The sequence below is a fragment of the Tasmannia lanceolata genome, unplaced genomic scaffold (assembly GCF_043159265.1).
Source record: "Tasmannia lanceolata isolate RefF3 unplaced genomic scaffold, GAP_Taslan_0.1 ptg000013l, whole genome shotgun sequence".
NCBI classification, from domain to species: domain Eukaryota; kingdom Viridiplantae; phylum Streptophyta; class Magnoliopsida; order Canellales; family Winteraceae; genus Tasmannia; species Tasmannia lanceolata.
This window is the reverse complement of record NW_027518690.1, coordinates 4,810,554-4,828,120: the sequence shown is the minus strand read 5'-3', so window position 1 is coordinate 4,828,120 and position 17,567 is coordinate 4,810,554. Positions and strand designations below refer to the sequence as shown.

Genomic DNA, 17,567 nt, shown 5'->3' with positions numbered 1-17,567 from the left:
CTTTCTATTTTTGCCTCCCCTATATATCCTCTTCCGCTCCCCTACTTGCTGTAATTGTAAAATGACCAAATCACCGGCGCAGCCGGTTACTCTCTCTATCTCTCAGTCTCTCATGCGCGCATTGTTAATAAAACAATTAGGGTGCAACATGGGCGGGCTCAACCAGGAAAAAAGTGGGGTTGGATTGAGTTCAGGTCGGGTCGGGTTGAGGGCTTGGGCAACCCGACCTGAGTCAACCCGACATTTTTAATAATTTTTTTTATTTTTTAAGCTTAAAATCTCAGGTTGAACTCGGGTTGGCAAAAAGGGTTCCTCAGGTCAGGTCGGGTTGAACCTCGTCAGGTTGGAACTCGGGTCGGGTCAGGTTCGGGTTGGCCTCAACCCGACCGACCCGAGTTGCATCCGTAATTGTTATTATTATTTTAGAAGGAATGATAGAATGAAGGTCGTCCTTGCAAAAAACAGCTTCAAGGGTGCCTCTATTGGTCAGTTTCAGCAAAGTCAAGGCTGTTCGGTTTGGGTAATGATTTTTTTTTTCAAGGAGAAAAGTGCGGTATGCATGCCATAGTTTTGAGCAATTACGGATTTAGCGTACCTTTTAAAACAAGAATTAAACACGGGTGATTCTTCAAAAAGGGGTGGGAAAAAGACCCCAATACCCTTATGACAGAGTCCTCGTATGTTGCCCTTCCCGATGGATGAGAACGTCAATCATTATCATCAAAAAACGTTGAAGTTGCTCACTTTTCACGGAGTGCATGCATATCTTTTGGATAATAAAGGCTAACGTTTCTTTTGGCTTAGAACGACGACGTTATTTAACATTTTATTATTTCCCACGTCTCTTTTGGCTTAGAACGCCGCCAAATTCTTGAGTACCAGAATATCAAGTACGCCGTTGGATTCAAGAAACACCCATCGTTCAAAGATATCAAGTACGCGTTTGGATTTTAGAGTACGCCGCCGGAATATTGAGTACGCTGTCAGATTTTCTGGGTTCAAACATGTGTTCCAAACATATCGAGTACGCCACAGGAATATCGAATACGAGTACGCCGCCTGATTCTATAGAATGCCGCCGGAATATCAAGGAGTACGCCAACGGAAATAGGGTGTACGCTGCCGGACTATCGAGTACGCCGCCGAAATTTCTAAGTTCAAACATTTATTCTAAACATATTGAGTATGCCGCCGGAATATCGAATACGCCGCTAGATTCTAGAGAACGTCGCCGGAATATCAAGGGGTACGCCAACGAAAATAGGGTGTAAGGGGAAATAGAGTGTACTAATGGGTACGCCAGCTGAATCTCATACATAGAGGTTGTATTATTAGAAGACATCCACCGTTCTATGTTGATGTCCATGTGTTATGCATCCGATCGTCTATGCATATTAGCGACGGCTAAGATTTAAAAGAACTCAATGGACTCTGGGTTCAAAGAAAGATTTAAAATCCAAACGGCTGTGTATAGAGGCGCCAGCGTTCCAAAAAAAATTTCAACACTTGTCAAGCATCCATCTGTCTCTAGTTATTTGATTTCCGACGGCCAAGATAAAAACGAACCCAAGGTTCTATTGGTTCAAATACACATTCAGACGAACAAAAAGAAGCCTTGTGAAGCGCGTCATTTAATGGGCAGTAATGAAAAAGAAAAATTCTATTGATGCTAAAAGGGTATCAGGGTCTTTTTCCCATCCCCCTTTGAGGATTCACTCCTTGTTTAATTCTTATTTTAAAACGTACTCGAAATCTGTAATTGTTCAAAACTATGGCACACATTCAGTACTTTTTTTTTTTTCACCCTTTTAGGATAATCCTTTAACGTGATTCGACGTAAAAAAGAATTAAAGTCTGCTCACAAATCACGTTAAAAGTGGGGCGCGGAATCCTACAGTGGGCGTGAAAAAATCATTTCTCTTCCGTTTTTCTCGTCACCATCTACCTTTTTGGGACCTTCATAAATGCACTTCGCTGAAAAATGACCAATAAATGAGCACTCTGCCTTCATAAATGCCTTTGAATCTGGTTTTTGGAAGGGCGCCCTTCATTTATTCAGTCCCACTCTCAATCTCCATAGCAGCACTCATTTATTAATACTCAAAGGACCATACAATGGTTTTGAGGAATCCATCTAGACAGGATCCAAAGCTATTCTAAAACATATCTACAATAGACAACATCGAAATATGACTAGGAAAACAAATATCGTCCTCATATTCATATTGGGTAAGGGCCAATCTATCACATTTGCTTGTTCCTCTCACTGCTCTGGAATGGTCACTCCATTTGTAGTACTGCTTGTTTCTCAAGTGAAAACACCCCTCCTTGACCAAGGCGCCCGTTGTTGTTCAGGTGAAAAACACCTCCATCTTGTTTTTTACTGCTTTGTTATTAATTAACCAACTTCTCCAAAAGCTTAATCGCATGTGGATTTTTGCTATCGGGAGGTTTGAACTCGATACCATGTTAACTTACCAACTTCTCCAATAGCTTAAGCTGTTGGAGAAAGGTGTTATTTATCTTTTATACTTTAACATTTGTCACTTTCAACAGGAAAAGAGGGATTGGAAGAGTTTCATGATCAGTGGTTTCAGCAGGTTTTATGAATAAAAAGGAAAGGAATATCTCAGTATTTTGGAACAAATTATATGGAAAAAGGACTATTTATTATTTGATCCATATACTGACATAAGAAGTCTAATACATAGGAGCAATATTGAAAATGGCGATGCATAAAAAAAACCACCAATACTAATACTGGCTAGAAGAATTGATATGACTGCTTTGGATGGCCCGATGCTGAATAAACCAACATTGTCCCATCTATCTGCTCAATACCAAAGGGATATGTAATTGACATTTTGTCTGGTTTACTAAATGTGGTCCCCATAATTAATTTGAGGGAGACCCTTCAATAAGAATACTGTGGGAGAGAAGCTGAACTTTCCAATTTCCTGTGTTTTCACATATAAGTACAATTTTCTAGTGATGCCATCTCCATAAAAGTGGGTTGTTCGCTATGGGGAGAACAAGCCAGTGATTATTTTATTCTTGGGTAGATTTGTTATCCTTGTTTTACATCAACCTTTTTTGTTGGATAAAATATTACTAGAATAAAATCGGTAAACAGAGAACAAGGTAATCTCAAGAAAACTCATGTAAGTAGGATAGCCAATATTTGGACAACTCGTCCAAGGATTTCAATCTTAATAGAGAATATCCCTAAAACGGCTTACGAGATGAAGGCTTGTATCATACTAATACAATACATGTGCTGGATTGGGTTCTTACAACCGTAATTTTATGGGTTCTTTTAGGTCATGTTTGGCTGCCATGAAATTTTTTTCTTTTTTCCAAAGAAAATTAGTTTTTCAAGTGGTAATAGAGGCGTAGTGAGGGTGGGAGAAGGACAGACTTGAGAGGGCATGAATGACGAGAGAATGAGAACTGGCTAAAAATCAGGGAAAAATAAATCATCTTTTGAGTAGAGGTTTTTACTTTTTAGTGCTTTTTTAGCCTTTTTTTTACCCTCTTCTCACTCAAATCCCTCTATGGATTGTCCTTCTCTCATTGGGTAAGGTAATATTTCATGGAAAAAATTCCATGGTCAAACATGGCCATGCCACATATACACTTATTTTTCCAAGGAAAATATATGAGCCAGTTGCTTAAGTACATGTGAGACCCACTAATTCCACGATCCAAACCATAGCATGGTGTAAAAGATAAATGGTTTACATCATTGAACAATTCGGCACCACTTGTATTTTTAAAATGACTTTAGAACAAATTTTACAGTAAAAAAGGGCATAAAACAAAATTTTCACCCATTTTACCAAACAGGTCCTAGTAGCCCATTGTTTTAGTCTACTGATATTTGCACTACTATGTTTTGATAATTGCACTGACTCACCTTGTCTTTTCTTTTTTAATAGTCTCAGCTTTTTTGGGAATTGTGATAACCAGTTACAATTGGGTTAAATAGGAAAAGACAAGATGAGGCAGTGAAATTATCAAAACATCGTAGTGCTGTGCGTATATCAGTGGCCTTGTTTTACTACTAACTCAATACCCGACAAGTTGTCTATGACTACAAGTAAGATCTCGACCGTTCATGGTTTAGAGCCCAGTGTGGGACCTCATTTTCTTTTTGGCTATTTCAATTTCCCCCCAATAATACGACGAGAAAAAGGAAAGGTAGATCATGAGTTCGCACCATTGAACGTGATTTTGCGTCAAAAAGCGTCAAAAATTAGGGTAACGTGGATAAACTTTTAACGCTTTTTGACGTCAAATGTCGTTCCTGTGGTGCGAATAATCCCTATCAGGGGTGCGAATTTATTATCTCCCAAAAGGAAAATATCATGAGAAATTTTAGTGCAGTCGACCGTACAAAAAATTACCGGCTATTGCGGTAATATTTCTAACGAGTGCGCGTGCGAGGAATCACTATCAGCAATTCTGCGTACTGGCATCAATTACTGGTTTTGTGCGGGACCCAGTTGCCCGCAGAAAAAGTTACGAAAACCAAAATTCATCTATTCGTGAGGCCGTATGAACCAGTATTCCCACTCCATAGGATGATCCAAACCGTCTATTTGTGGGCACAACGTAAATAGGATGTGCCCCAAAATTCATTCGCATAGGATGATCCTAACCCTCCGATCTATAGAGGCGAACCCTCTATAGATCAGAGGGTTATGATCATCCTATGGAAATGATTTTTGGGGTGCAACCTATTTATGGACGGTTTGGATCATAACAAGATTGGATGCTCATGTAGGGGAAAAAAAGTATAGCTAACGGACAGGGGTGTAAACGAGCCGAGCTTGGCCAGGCTCGGCTCGGCTCGTTAAGCTCAAAAGCTCGAGTCGGGCTCGGCTCGGGCTAGAACTAGGCTCGGCTCGGTCAGGCTCGGCCAGACTAGCGAGCGGCTCACGAGCCTTGTCGAGCTCAAATTATATTAATTTTACACCCCTCATCTTCCCTGGACAGCCCTATATAGTGTTTTTTACTTTTTTTACTACTCTTTTTACACTAGGGGGATGGTCCAAGTAACAAATGGGGTTCCAAAAAAGAAGTGACATATTTTGCCTTCCCCTTTCACTCCCTAGACAACCCTTTTACTGTATATATTAATATATAATATATATATTTAAATATATTAAATTCTCAATGAGCCTTAACGAGCCGAGCCGAGCTGAGCCTGGCCTAACTCAGGCTCGGCTCGTTAAGCTTAACGAGCCGGCTCGGCTCGGCTCGTTAAGGATTCGAGCCGAGCTTTTTTCGAGCCGAGCTCGAGCGAGCATCCGAGCCCGAGCCAAAATTGACACCCTCCCGAGCCAAAATTGACACCCTTACTAACGGAGATTACACGATGTCATATCAAGTGCCTGAAGAGCATATCTGCCGAAACCTTCATCGACTAGAAGGATTCAATTTCAGCGTAGAGTCAGAGTCATTGGATCCTTTTCCACGTTCTAGAAAGCAATCAAACAAGATTGGATGCACTTACCACTAAGATGTTGGTTCCGCTTGCGGCCAAGCAGTACAAAACACTACACTATGGCGTAGTGGTGGTGACAATGACAATAGCTAACTTCGAGATCAGAAGGAATCTGATCGACCACGACAATTCTGCATACAGACTCTACTATGAAGGAAAAAATGAAGTTTGGGGCAAACGGATTGAAGCCCATAAATTCACCACCATCCTAGGCCGACCTTGATGGTAAATTTCCTGATAGTCAAGGCACTCTTAGCTTACACCACCATCCTAGGCCGACCTTGATAGAATGCATTAAACGCTATTGTCTCCACCTGCCATTTAAGGGTGAAATTCCCGACCAGTAACAGGGCAGGAGAGGTCCGAGAAGATCAAGCTACAACCCATACCTGCTAAGTGGACGCGTTGAAGGGAAAGTCCCAAGTCCAAGTCCAAATAGGCCCTATCGATCGAGACCTCGGACTTGAGGGTACTCAGAATGGAAACACAGAACGTCCCAAGACATAGGCGGATTCGATCCGAGATAACACTAGTGAAAATTGATGCAGATGGCCCAAAACCATTGGTACGAAGTAACTCTTAAAATATATTGCTTTACACATACAAAGGTGGAGGACAATGGTGAAAAATGCGATGGTGTTTAAGAGTCTTTAGACCCTTCTTTGGGATAGCATAGATTTTCTCTTCGGACATTATCTAAGCCATAAAACATCTAGGGGCGTTTGTATATGCGGATTTTAGAATCCAGGATTTCTTCAAAATTGTAGATGAGAAACAAGATAAGAAGCGGACCAGCCGTCGTTTTCTGATTTCTTGCCATTGTTTCCGTCAGCGAGAGAGCAGCAGATCATCCCATTTTTTCAGGTTTTAGAAATCGCAGGACGCATGAGAGATTTCTAAAACCTGGATTTCTTACTTTAAATCCAAGAAATGCTGTTAGGGCAGCATTCAGCAGCTTGATCATGAACCCTCTTGTACACTGTTTTCAAGCTAAAACTTGGATTCTAAAATCCACGTATCCAAACACCCCCCCAGAGGAAGTGATATATTCGGCCCCTTTTCTTCCCTGGGTGGGACTCGTCTGGTTACTAGGGGTGGACATGGTTCCGGTTCAACCCAAAGAACCGAACCGAACCAGCCTATTCGGTTTGGTTCGGTTCGGTTCTAGGATTTGGTGGTTTGGTTCCGGTTCTGGGATCCTGGAACAGTGAGAATTTTGTTCGGTTCTGGATTTGGGATCCTAGAACCGAGTAGGATCATATCCCCCCAATAGGATAAAATACCCCCCCCAATACGGTTTCCGTGAGAAAAAAATGGTTTACACTTTACACTTACTGCTTGAGGATAAATTCACCCCCCTTTAACATTTTGCTTTGCCTTTTAAAGTTTTATTCGTAAGTTCTTAAAAACGAATAAAATCTCAATCGTTACATGGTGGTTTATTAAATTTTGTTGAACAGGTTTATTAAACTTACATGGTGGCTTTATTAAATTCTCTTCAAAACCGCTCATGCATTACATTCATTCATCCAATAAATGGGAAAAAATTTATAAAATAAAGGTTGGGTAAACTCAGAACCGAACCGATCAAGTTCGGTTCTGGTTCGGTTCGGTTTCAAAGATATATGGTTCGGTTCTGGTTCCAATTCTGGGAACCGATTGCATATTGTTCGGTTCTGGGTATATCCCGGAACCGAACCGACCATGTCCACCCCTACTGGCTGCTAATGTAGCATTGAAATGTGGGAGTCATTGTATGTCTGCTGATGTGTCACCCTGGTCCCCTTTTCATAATACCCAAGCCCCAAACCACAGAAAAAGTGAAATTTTGCTTAGATTTCTTGATAATGATTCTCTCTCTCTTCCTCTCTATATTGATAATGAGATTCCCTACCACTACTGTGACCTGGGTTCAAAATTCCTTGATATGAAAAATCCACATCTAATGGCCAACCCACACGTGGGACATGCGCCCCTCTTTCGGGTTGGCCATTAGATGTGGATTTTTCACATCAAGGAGTTTTGAACACAGGTCCTTAGCTATGATACCATGTGAAACAACCAATTACTCCAAAAGCTTAAGCTGGAGAAGGCATTATTTAATCTTTCAATACTTTAACAACCACTACCATGGAGCACAACCAAACATGCCCCTCTAGATTTTGTATTCAATTTGGATATGATTGATGTTTCCCACTCGGGTAAAGTAAATTCTGAGAGAATTTGCATATGATTGATGTTTCCCACTCGGTTAAAGGAAGTTAGGATATAATGCGTAAAGGCAAGTCTGCCATGGATTCCACTGAGAGAGAACTTTTTGAATGTTGAAAACTAGCTCAACCAGAAGCAGCCAACTAATAATCCAGTTGGGCTTGTTTGTATTGCAAGAATTTTCTGGAGAAAGAAAAACTTTTCCAAAATTTCATGCTTTTCCATTGTTTGATTATCAGATTATGCATGAAAAAGTAACTCGACCCACAACAGTTAAAGCTTTATTTACAGAGACCTTTTACTTGTAATGATATCCCTAAACTATATCATTTCTCCCTCTAAATTAGAGAAACAAAAAATATTCACAAAAAAATTTCCTCAACAAATATTTTTCCTGTAATCCAAACAGGGGGATTGCAGGAATTTTATGGAAATTTTTGGAAAGGAAGAATATTTCTAAAATTTCCTACTTTTTTACACACGAAAAAAATATAACTTGAACCAACCGTATTCAATTTTTATTTAGAGGGGCTTTATGAAGATATCCAACTAAATTACTCATAATCATATCATTTCCCTCAAAATCATGGAGAGAAACATTTTTACTAAGAAATTTTTTTTCTCACAATCCAAACAGTTCCCTAGGTAAAGGGTTTTCCATAGAGAGAACCTTTGAAATGGTAAAAACCAAAAACAAAAGCTAAACCAAAAGAAACCAACTACAATCATGTGAAAAATATTCAACAAACAGAACCTTTTGATTGGTTAAAACAAGTTCAACCAGAAAAAAAAAATTTCACAAGAAAAGTTTTCCATAAACAGAATCTTTTGAATGATGAAAGCAATCTCAAGAAGAACCCAACAACTGCATTTATTTTGGGCATGGAGGCCTTACATGTCCATTGACTGAAACTGATAAATCTCATACCGTCAAAACTCTAAGGCACAAACAGAGATTTGCATGGAAGATAAAACAAAATGCAAGTAACTCCTTACCAAGAAGTGTTCATATCATTCGCTATTGCCCATAGCCATCAAGAACTCGCCCTCGCACACAACCTGATCTCCCACGTATGCTTTCCCTTCCATCTTTGCTATTCCAAAGCGTTTCTGAAGCTTCACCAGTGTCATTCTCATAACTAAGGGGTCCCCTGCAATCACTGGTTTGCGAAACCTTACTTTGTCGATCCCCGCAAAGAAGAAGCTATCACGGGATCCTCCCACTTCCGGCTGCAACATCACGAGGCCTCCAACCTGGGCCATGGCCTGGATCACCACATTTATCAGTAGTTATCAAGATCATAAAAACTTTTCCAATGATCACTCAATGAAAGCAAGGCATGCAAGAAAATGATATAGCAAATATCTTCGAGTAAGGTGAGAATGGATTCATAATCAAGGGTGTGCTGACGCTGAAAATGCATTGCTAATTATGAGCATAGTAACAAATATCTCCAACACTTTTGAAAATATCATGATTTTATGTGATTTTTGGATAAGACGACATAATTTCCCCAAGATTTTGAAAAATCATTGGGATATCATCTTTTATTTTGAAAAATCATTGACTTGCCCAAGTCAACTCTCTTTTACCATGGCCGAGTTCTCATCCGAGTCCAAGTTTAGAAACACTAGTTTGTATTAAGGTAAACACCATGATAAAGCTTCAATTACGAAAATGGAGATAGAATTGAGATCTCCATTCTTATGGATACGGATTCAAAATAAACGTGTACAAGCCCAGAAGAGAAAAGTTCAAAGTCAATACAAGCATAAACTAATTTAGCAAACCATTGGAGATATACGGGTAATTTGTGTCATTTGCCATATTATATATTTCTGATGCTTATATGATAGAATGGATGTAGATCAGACAAAAAACCATTGGCCATCTCTCCCTGTTACACGCAAAGTTAATCAAGGTATTGGAGGACCAAAAGGTTTACAATCTGAAAGTTAAATTCACTTCAAGGTTCAAGATCGATTTTTTTGTCGGTCTGTACATATGAATAGCATAAGATTAGGCACCTGATCCAGCTCAAGAAATTCCATATTGAATGCAAATGTAAATTCAGATCTCATCTAGAAAGAGGGAAAAGATTATTCTTTCTGACACATGTACTTCCTTGGAATGAGACGAAAATGTTGAATTCCAATCCAGTTAGTACAGCCAATGGTATGTTACTATGTAACAAGAAAATCAGTGAAAAAGAATAGACTATTCATGATCCTCATGCTTACACGAGAATGGTTGGCCTGACTCTTGCTAGACCTAACATACCTATGCCGTGGATTAAGTCTATTAATACCTTCACGAACCTCGAATAACTTTAGGTAGCCAAGAGGATTCCAAGGTACATCAGAGGCACCTTAGATCATAGGCTACGCTACCGGGCATAGCAGGATAATGCAGGCAGAGTATATGGATATTACACAAATATCAGTGTTAGGATATTGTACTCTACTCAATGAATGTCAGTTATCATGGAGCAGCAAAAGGCAAAGGACTGTAGACAGGTCGAGTGCATAAGAGTATAGGTTCATTGCTCCCACTACAGTACAGTCAGGGACACACGTTTCTTCTTGCCATAAACAAAATGCCATCAAACTATCTCAATTAAAGAACATTGAGATAGATTACCGTTTCATAGAAGATGCTGAATTTATCTCAGTTAAAGAACAAGTGACAAATGTATTCATGTACAGTCTAATAGTCTTTCGAAATGTTTGACTATCTTTGGAAATGTTTGGAAATGTTTGATTACCTTGCCAATGAGGGGGTGGAGAAGGAATCTTTGGAAATGTTTGACTATCTTCCTCCAAGATAGTTTTTATCATTCTCTATTTGTAGGGTTGTCTTCCCCTTTTCATTTGAGATCTCTTATCTCCTGCATAGACCATCTCGGTCTTTTTTTTTCTTTTTTTGCTTCATTAATATAATTGCTACCATTCCCCCCCCCCAAAAAAAAAAGCTCTAATAGTCTATCATCATTACTTGATTAACAACATGAACATGCTTCATAGAATGATAGCACACACATGTCGAGGGGAAGTATTGAAGAGAAATTATTATATTAGGGCTATTTTGGTCATTTTACCAAATGTTGCATAAGTACCAACATAAACAACATAAGTACACATCATGTTTAGATGTTATCCACTTCTCATCTCTCTTCTATACTTTTATGGGTGATCATCTTTAATTATTTTTTACAATTCTTTCCCTATAAGCATTCTAATTTCTAAACAATTATTATATTAGGGCTATTTTGGTCATTTTACCAAATGTTGCATAAGTACCAACATAAACAACATAAGTACACATCATGTTTAGATGTTATCCACTTCTCATCTCTCTTCTATACTTTTATGGGTGATCATCTTTAATTATTTTTTACAATTCTTTCCCTATAAGCATTCTAATTTCTAAACAATTGTCTTGGGTTCTTTAAATTATTTGGGCTGCCTGTTGACATCCCAGATCACCACCCTTTCCCACTTATCTCATATATAGGATATTTTATCCTCACGCCTCTATAGTTCACTAGACGATATAAGTGTTAGAGGCATATCAGTCATTTACTGCAATCTTTCTTTAGTGACAGTTTTATAAATCTCATTGTTTTTTTTTTATCGAATGGCATATAAATATCATTGTTAGTGACTATAATATAAGAGTGTCATCCCTATGACTAGGAGATTTTAACTTTTCCCTTTCTCTATTTTCTCTCTCCTCCCCACTTCTATTCCTTTTCTTCATCCCTTTCTCTCAAATTGGTATTTCAGCAAGATCGTGATTGTGGTTAGATATTAATGATAAAGCCGACAGGCTCAAGGTGCCTTTTTTTTAAATATCCTCGATTGATTGAGGAGAAAGAATAAAGTACAAACATGTGGAAAGGGAAAAGTCAAAATATCCTAATTGTGGAGATGATTCCCTTTAATTATATTCACTAAAATTGATATTTAAGAAAGTTTCATTAATGAAGGCTGCACTAAATGACTGCTATGGTCCTACGTACAATAACACTCCTCAAACTGGTGAATGAATGTCTACCATTTTCAACTTGTTAGGAATAGTCTGATGTTGGCTTCTTGGTAATGCTTTGGTAAACACATCTGCTAGCTGATATGTGGTGAGAATGTAAGGAGTTGAAATCTCCTTTGCCTGTACTTTAGTGACAATCCACCTCGATGTGTTTAGTTTCCTCGTGAAAGATAGGGTTGGATGCAACATTTAAGAATGCTTGATTATCAGAACATACGCAAAGGCCACTCAACACTGATTCACAAATCCCAACTCTCAATGATCAATCCTACCATGATAGGAGCCCTTTCTATCACAAGATGATTTTTCACAAACTCTGCCACTACCATCACGATTGCTTCCTCGTCAACCATACTTACCACCAAGGTTTTAAATTTCGATTTCGGCCGAAATTTCGGTGTTTCCAGAAACCGAAATCACAAAATTTCGGTCGAAATTGGGTACTGGCCCACAAAATACCGGTTTTTTCAGCCGAAATTTGGTAGAGTAATAAAATAATCAAAATTAAGCATTTATTTCGCCGAAATTTCCGAAATTTTGTAATTTTGGAAATTTCGGTTTCATACCCATTTCGTTTCGGTCGAAATTTAAAACCATGCTTACCACCTTGACTCATATTATCACCCCCCCCTAGAAGTGAAAACCAGTGCAGACCTATTAAAAACCGAGGGAAGGGGCTACATCATTTGTCTTCTATGCTCATCGAGTTCAAGGATAGCATAGAGTTGTTGGGATGGAAGTGATGAGCCACTAGAATTTATTCACGAACAGGTTGAAATTCCATATTCAACTTACCTAGCAACTCAAAAATCCTTTTACTTTCTTGTCTTCTCTTTAATTGTTCGGCATCTTGAGGATAGTGAAACTGACTGTCCTCATAAAATGCCAACTCCTCCCATAATCCTTGCAATGCAATGTAATATTGTTGAAGGTATTTATCTCGATGTCTGTTCTGAATTCTGATTGATCTCCTGAGCTGAATACAATTTGAGGATTGTATCCCATATTCCTCAGGCAGAGGATAGTAAATACATACTGTGACTCCATGGAGTTTAGAAGCCAAGACATTGCCAAAAGATTGTTAGATTCACAATCACAATCTGACTGCCTAAGACAGTAAGACCATTGTAAAATATTAACACCATTCAATTGGATGGCTGTAATCTGTAGTCCTGGATTTTCCATAGGACTCGAACTGAAGTTTTGCACTTCTAAAGGTTCACCTGACCCATCCGAAGGCATTTCTTTTGAACATATTTCCTCCGCCAATAGATTGAAACACTGCAAGGCAACTGGGATATTTCCACCGACACATAGCAGTCAGTAATACTCCTTTTATATGGCACAATCACTGATTTATGAATCTACATCCACCAACTCAACTCAACTCAACTCAACTCAACAAAGCCTTTGTCCCAATCTACATCCACCATATAAACAAAATTATTTTGATGAGTATGATGAAAAATATGCTCATTACACTTCTCCAACATATGAGATCCACATCAAATCTACCCCCTTTTGTATTTCCGGATATATCTAATTTTGAAATCGACCCTTTGCAAGATCGGATCCAAAAGGTAACTAATCAATCTGATGTTTAAAGACTTGACAAGAAATGACTGAAGCAATGTTTCCTTTCAAATGATTACATGATGAAGTATCCACCTCAGATCTGATAGAGAAGAAAAAGAAAAAACACGAAGGCTATGGGAGTTGTACGGCTGATGACATCAACCGCATGTTGTGTGGTTGCCAAGAGGAAATGGTAGTGGAAATAGAGGCCGTGGCAAATCTTCAGGTGATAAAAAGCACTCTTATTCTAGAACTAACAATCATCTAAGTGTTGGTATTTGTGAATCGATATCCTATACACGTGCTTTGTGATAATCAAGCTTCCATATACATTGGAAAAAAACCTATCTTCCATAAGAGAACTTGATGTAAGACGGATATAGGGGAGGAGGAGAAAGACAAAGATCTGGGAATTGTGTTATTTGCCTAAGATGCATATCTAGACATATCAATAAATATAGAATTTTAGGATGATCCAACATTGGATCATGTTGATCTTTAGAGATAAGCTAGAAAATTTGACTAAGATCAATCTAAGCAATTTGGATGACAATCAGACCGTCGTATCTTTGATCTGGGCAAAAAGTACAAGATCTGCAATTTTTGGAAAATGTACAGTCCAAATCTGATCTCAGATTCAGATCTAATCGCTAAATCACCTTGCGTTTTGAATATGTTATGGAAGTTGGTGAATAGAAATTATTCCTAAAATTGGTCCAGAATCCAGATGCAACCATTGGAACAAAGTTATGATGAATGATTAGACTGATGTCAAGAACAGTTCTTAATCCTAAAATCGGATCATGAATCAGATTCGAGAAAGGTTGAGGTTGGTTGAAAAACTAAAACGGAATGTAATTTCGAAAGTGGATTGAAATCAAAGGGAAAGAATCAGGGAAGTATCATAGACATAAAAAAATAGAATAAAAATAATGAGAGAAAGGGATGCGAAAAGGGGAAAGAACTAAGAAAAAACATGATAGATAAACCTGGAATCACTCCAAGATCCCAAGCCTTCGCTCGCTACGAATGGCGTCCTACCATAAGAGAGTTCTTACATTCACACCCACCCATACTAGTATATATTTATCTGCAATAATTTTGTGCAACATCTTTTTCCTCCACAAATCTCCACAATCATCTTCCTTGTAATGATGTATTTGTGCCAAGCTCTCTATTATTTGAAATCAACACAAGAATATAATTGAAGTTCATTTTTTTCAGTTCCGTTTCTATCGTTACAAACTTGACTTTGAAATGTTCGATTGGGTCTAAATTTCACTGAATTCGGAGTTGAATTGAGTGAGTTTTCTGGTGATATAATGCTACTTGAGAAATTTTGAAAAGACTTGCTGACATGCACCTAAAGTTAGTGAGGAGCAAGTCTCTAATGTCCTTGGGACCATTTATTAGACACTACAAATTATCATCTAGTGTCTATGTTCAGCAACCATAGCTAAAGACCAGACAAGAATGGATCCAATGATTGGAAGATGTTGAGTTTCTCTAAAGCAAAGAATGAAGAAGACAAAAAAGGGAAGCCAAATAAGATGGTTGTTGCTTAGTTTATGTATGCATCCGCTGTATGGACACCACCAACAGTTAGAATTTTGATCAATTGCTTAAAAAGTGTAAAAAGTAACTTTTAACTGATCCAGATCAATCTGATTAAAACTCAACCCGAATTAAGGAAAGTTGATTATTTTATGAGAGGGAAAGGAGCTGCCTGATGAGAACATTATATCAGATGGGAGCCATTATGTTACAATAGTAGTAGCATAACTCATCATACTAGGATAAGTTTGTGCCCTACTGAAGCATTCCTCTGTTTCACTAATCACATTAACTATGATGAAAGACAGCCTGGGGCAAGCCCAGGCACTAAAGAAAAGAGACCTCCCTAAATTTAACAAACTACACTGACTAAATAAAGCCCATTAATCAAACCTAAGCAGATATAGAATTGCATAACTAAATGGCAACATCGACAAAAACTCTCTAGCCTTGTATTTTGTTCCACATTCCCTACTCTTTAATAACAACATTCTCAGTATGAAACTTCCAACTTCATCAATGAAAGCATAAAGAAATAAATAAAGAGAAGAAAAGTGAAGACAAGGAGCAAAATACCTCGACCATGAGAACACCAGGCATAATAGGCCTCTCTGGAAAATGGCCAGGGAAGAAGTTATCGTTGATCGTCACATTCTTGATACCAACTGCTGTAACGCCTGCTTTGTACTCAATAACTCTATCCACCAGAAGAAATGGAAACCTAAACCCGCACAAAAACCCAAATTAAAAAAAAAAAAAACATAAAAACACAAAATAAATCATATCGAATACTCAAATGCTCTCTCTCTCTCTCTCTCTCTCTCTCTCTCTCTCTCTCAAATTAATAAAATTCCAATCAAACAGAACAAAAAATCCAATCAAACACTCATATTCAATCAAAACTCTCTGTCTCTCTCTCAAATTAATAAAATTCCAATCAAACAGAACAAAAAATCCAATCCAACACTCATATTCAATCAAAACTCCCTCTCTCTCTCTCTCTCTCTCTCTCTCTCTCAAATCATACCAGAAACTAAAATGCTCTCTCTCTCAAATCATACCAAATACTAAAATGCTCTCTCTCTCTCTCTCTCTCTCTCTCTCTCTCTCTCTCAAATCATACCAGAAACTAAAATGCTCTCTCTCTCAAATCATACCAAATACTAAAATGCTCTCTCTCTCTCTCTCTCTCTCTCTCTCTCTCTCTCTCTCTCTCAAATTAAAGAAACAAAAAATAGAACAAAAAATTCAATCAAAACTCTCTCTCTCTCTCTCTCTCTCTCAAATTAAAGAAACAATAAATAGAACAAAAAATTCAATCAAAACTCTCTCTCTCTCTGTCTCAAATCATACCAAATACTAAAATGCTCTCTCTCTCTCTCTCAAATTAAAGAAACAATAAATAGAACAAAAAATTCAATCAAAACACTCTCTCTCTCTCTCTCTCTCTCTCTCTCTCTCTCTCTCTCTCTCTCTCTCTCTCAAATTAAAGAAACAATAAATAGAACAAAAAATTCAATCAAAACTCTCTCTCTCTCTCTCTCTCTCTCTCTCTCAAATCATATCAAATACTCAAATGCGCTCTCTCAAATAAAAGAAACAAGAAACAGAACAAAAAATCCAATCAAAACTCTCTCTCTCTCTCTCTCTCTCTCTCTATCTCTCTCTCTCTCTCTCTCTCTCTCTCTCTCTCTCTCTCTCTCTCAAATAAAAGAAACAAGAAACAGAACAAAAAATCCAATCAAAACTCCCTCCTCTCTCTCAAATTAAATAAACAAGAAAACAGGACAAAAAATCCAATCAAACACTCAAATCAAATCAAAAGTATGTCTCTCTCTCTCTCTCTCTCTCTCTCTCTCTCTCTCTCACTCTCAGTGATGAAAAATCGAAAGCTGACTCACCGATGGGGCAAAATCTGGCGAATCTGATTGATATCGAAAACAGTCGGAAATGCCGGAAATCCTGGCAGTTCAAGACTCCAAATAAAGTTCAATTCAATAAACTTCTACATTGAATGAAATCACAAACAGGAAGAAACAAATCTATAAAAAAATAAAAGTTCAAATTAATAAAATTTCTACATTGAATGAAATCAAACAGAGAAATATACTCTTTTCGATCGGGATTTCTTCGGAGACGTCATCGGAGGAGGATCTGGTGACGAATCTAGTGAGTTTCTCAGATCGGAGCGAGGAATAACGAGAATTAGGGTTAGAAAGAGAGAGGGAAAAAGGAGGGATTTTTCCTCGAGGGAAATGTGATGGGAAACAGACACCTTCGAATTTAGTTTTGTGAGAGAAAGTTGGAGGAAAAGGAGACACGATTGATCTCGCCATAGCCGTACATTCCATCTCCATTATTCAGCGAGAGAGAGAGAGGGAGTTTGCAGACTAAATGAGGCTAAATTGCGCATTCGGGCGAAGGTATCGAGGGTTGGTTTTCTGTTAATCAATGATGGCGGCGGGATTTCCCATTTAAAAGCCAAATGGCCGACGGAGGTTTCCATGTTATTGTCTACTGATATTGGCACTACAATGTTTTAATAATTACACAAAAACAGCTTGTCTTTCCTTTTTTATTTGGCTTTGTGAGAGTTTTTCGGGAAGTGTTTAACAACGATTAAAATAAGGGTTTTGTTAACAAGTGCCCAAAGGTGAGTTGAAAATACAT

At 38.2% G+C, this 17,567-nt stretch overlaps 1 protein-coding gene across 1 annotated transcript; it reads right to left on the bottom strand.

The window, feature by feature from the left end:
• Positions 1-8,567: 8,567 nt before the first annotated feature.
• On the bottom strand, positions 8,568-17,354 carry LOC143889577 (Thioesterase superfamily protein). Its single transcript, XM_077393842.1, has 4 exons — positions 17,008-17,354; positions 16,799-16,859; positions 15,474-15,618; positions 8,568-8,986 (listed from the first exon to the last, which is right to left on the bottom strand). Exons 1-4 carry the CDS (start codon positions 17,252-17,254, stop codon positions 8,732-8,734), a joined length of 708 nt encoding a protein of 235 aa, XP_077249957.1. The 5' UTR covers positions 17,255-17,354; the 3' UTR covers positions 8,568-8,731.
• Positions 17,355-17,567: the final 213 nt, after the last annotated feature.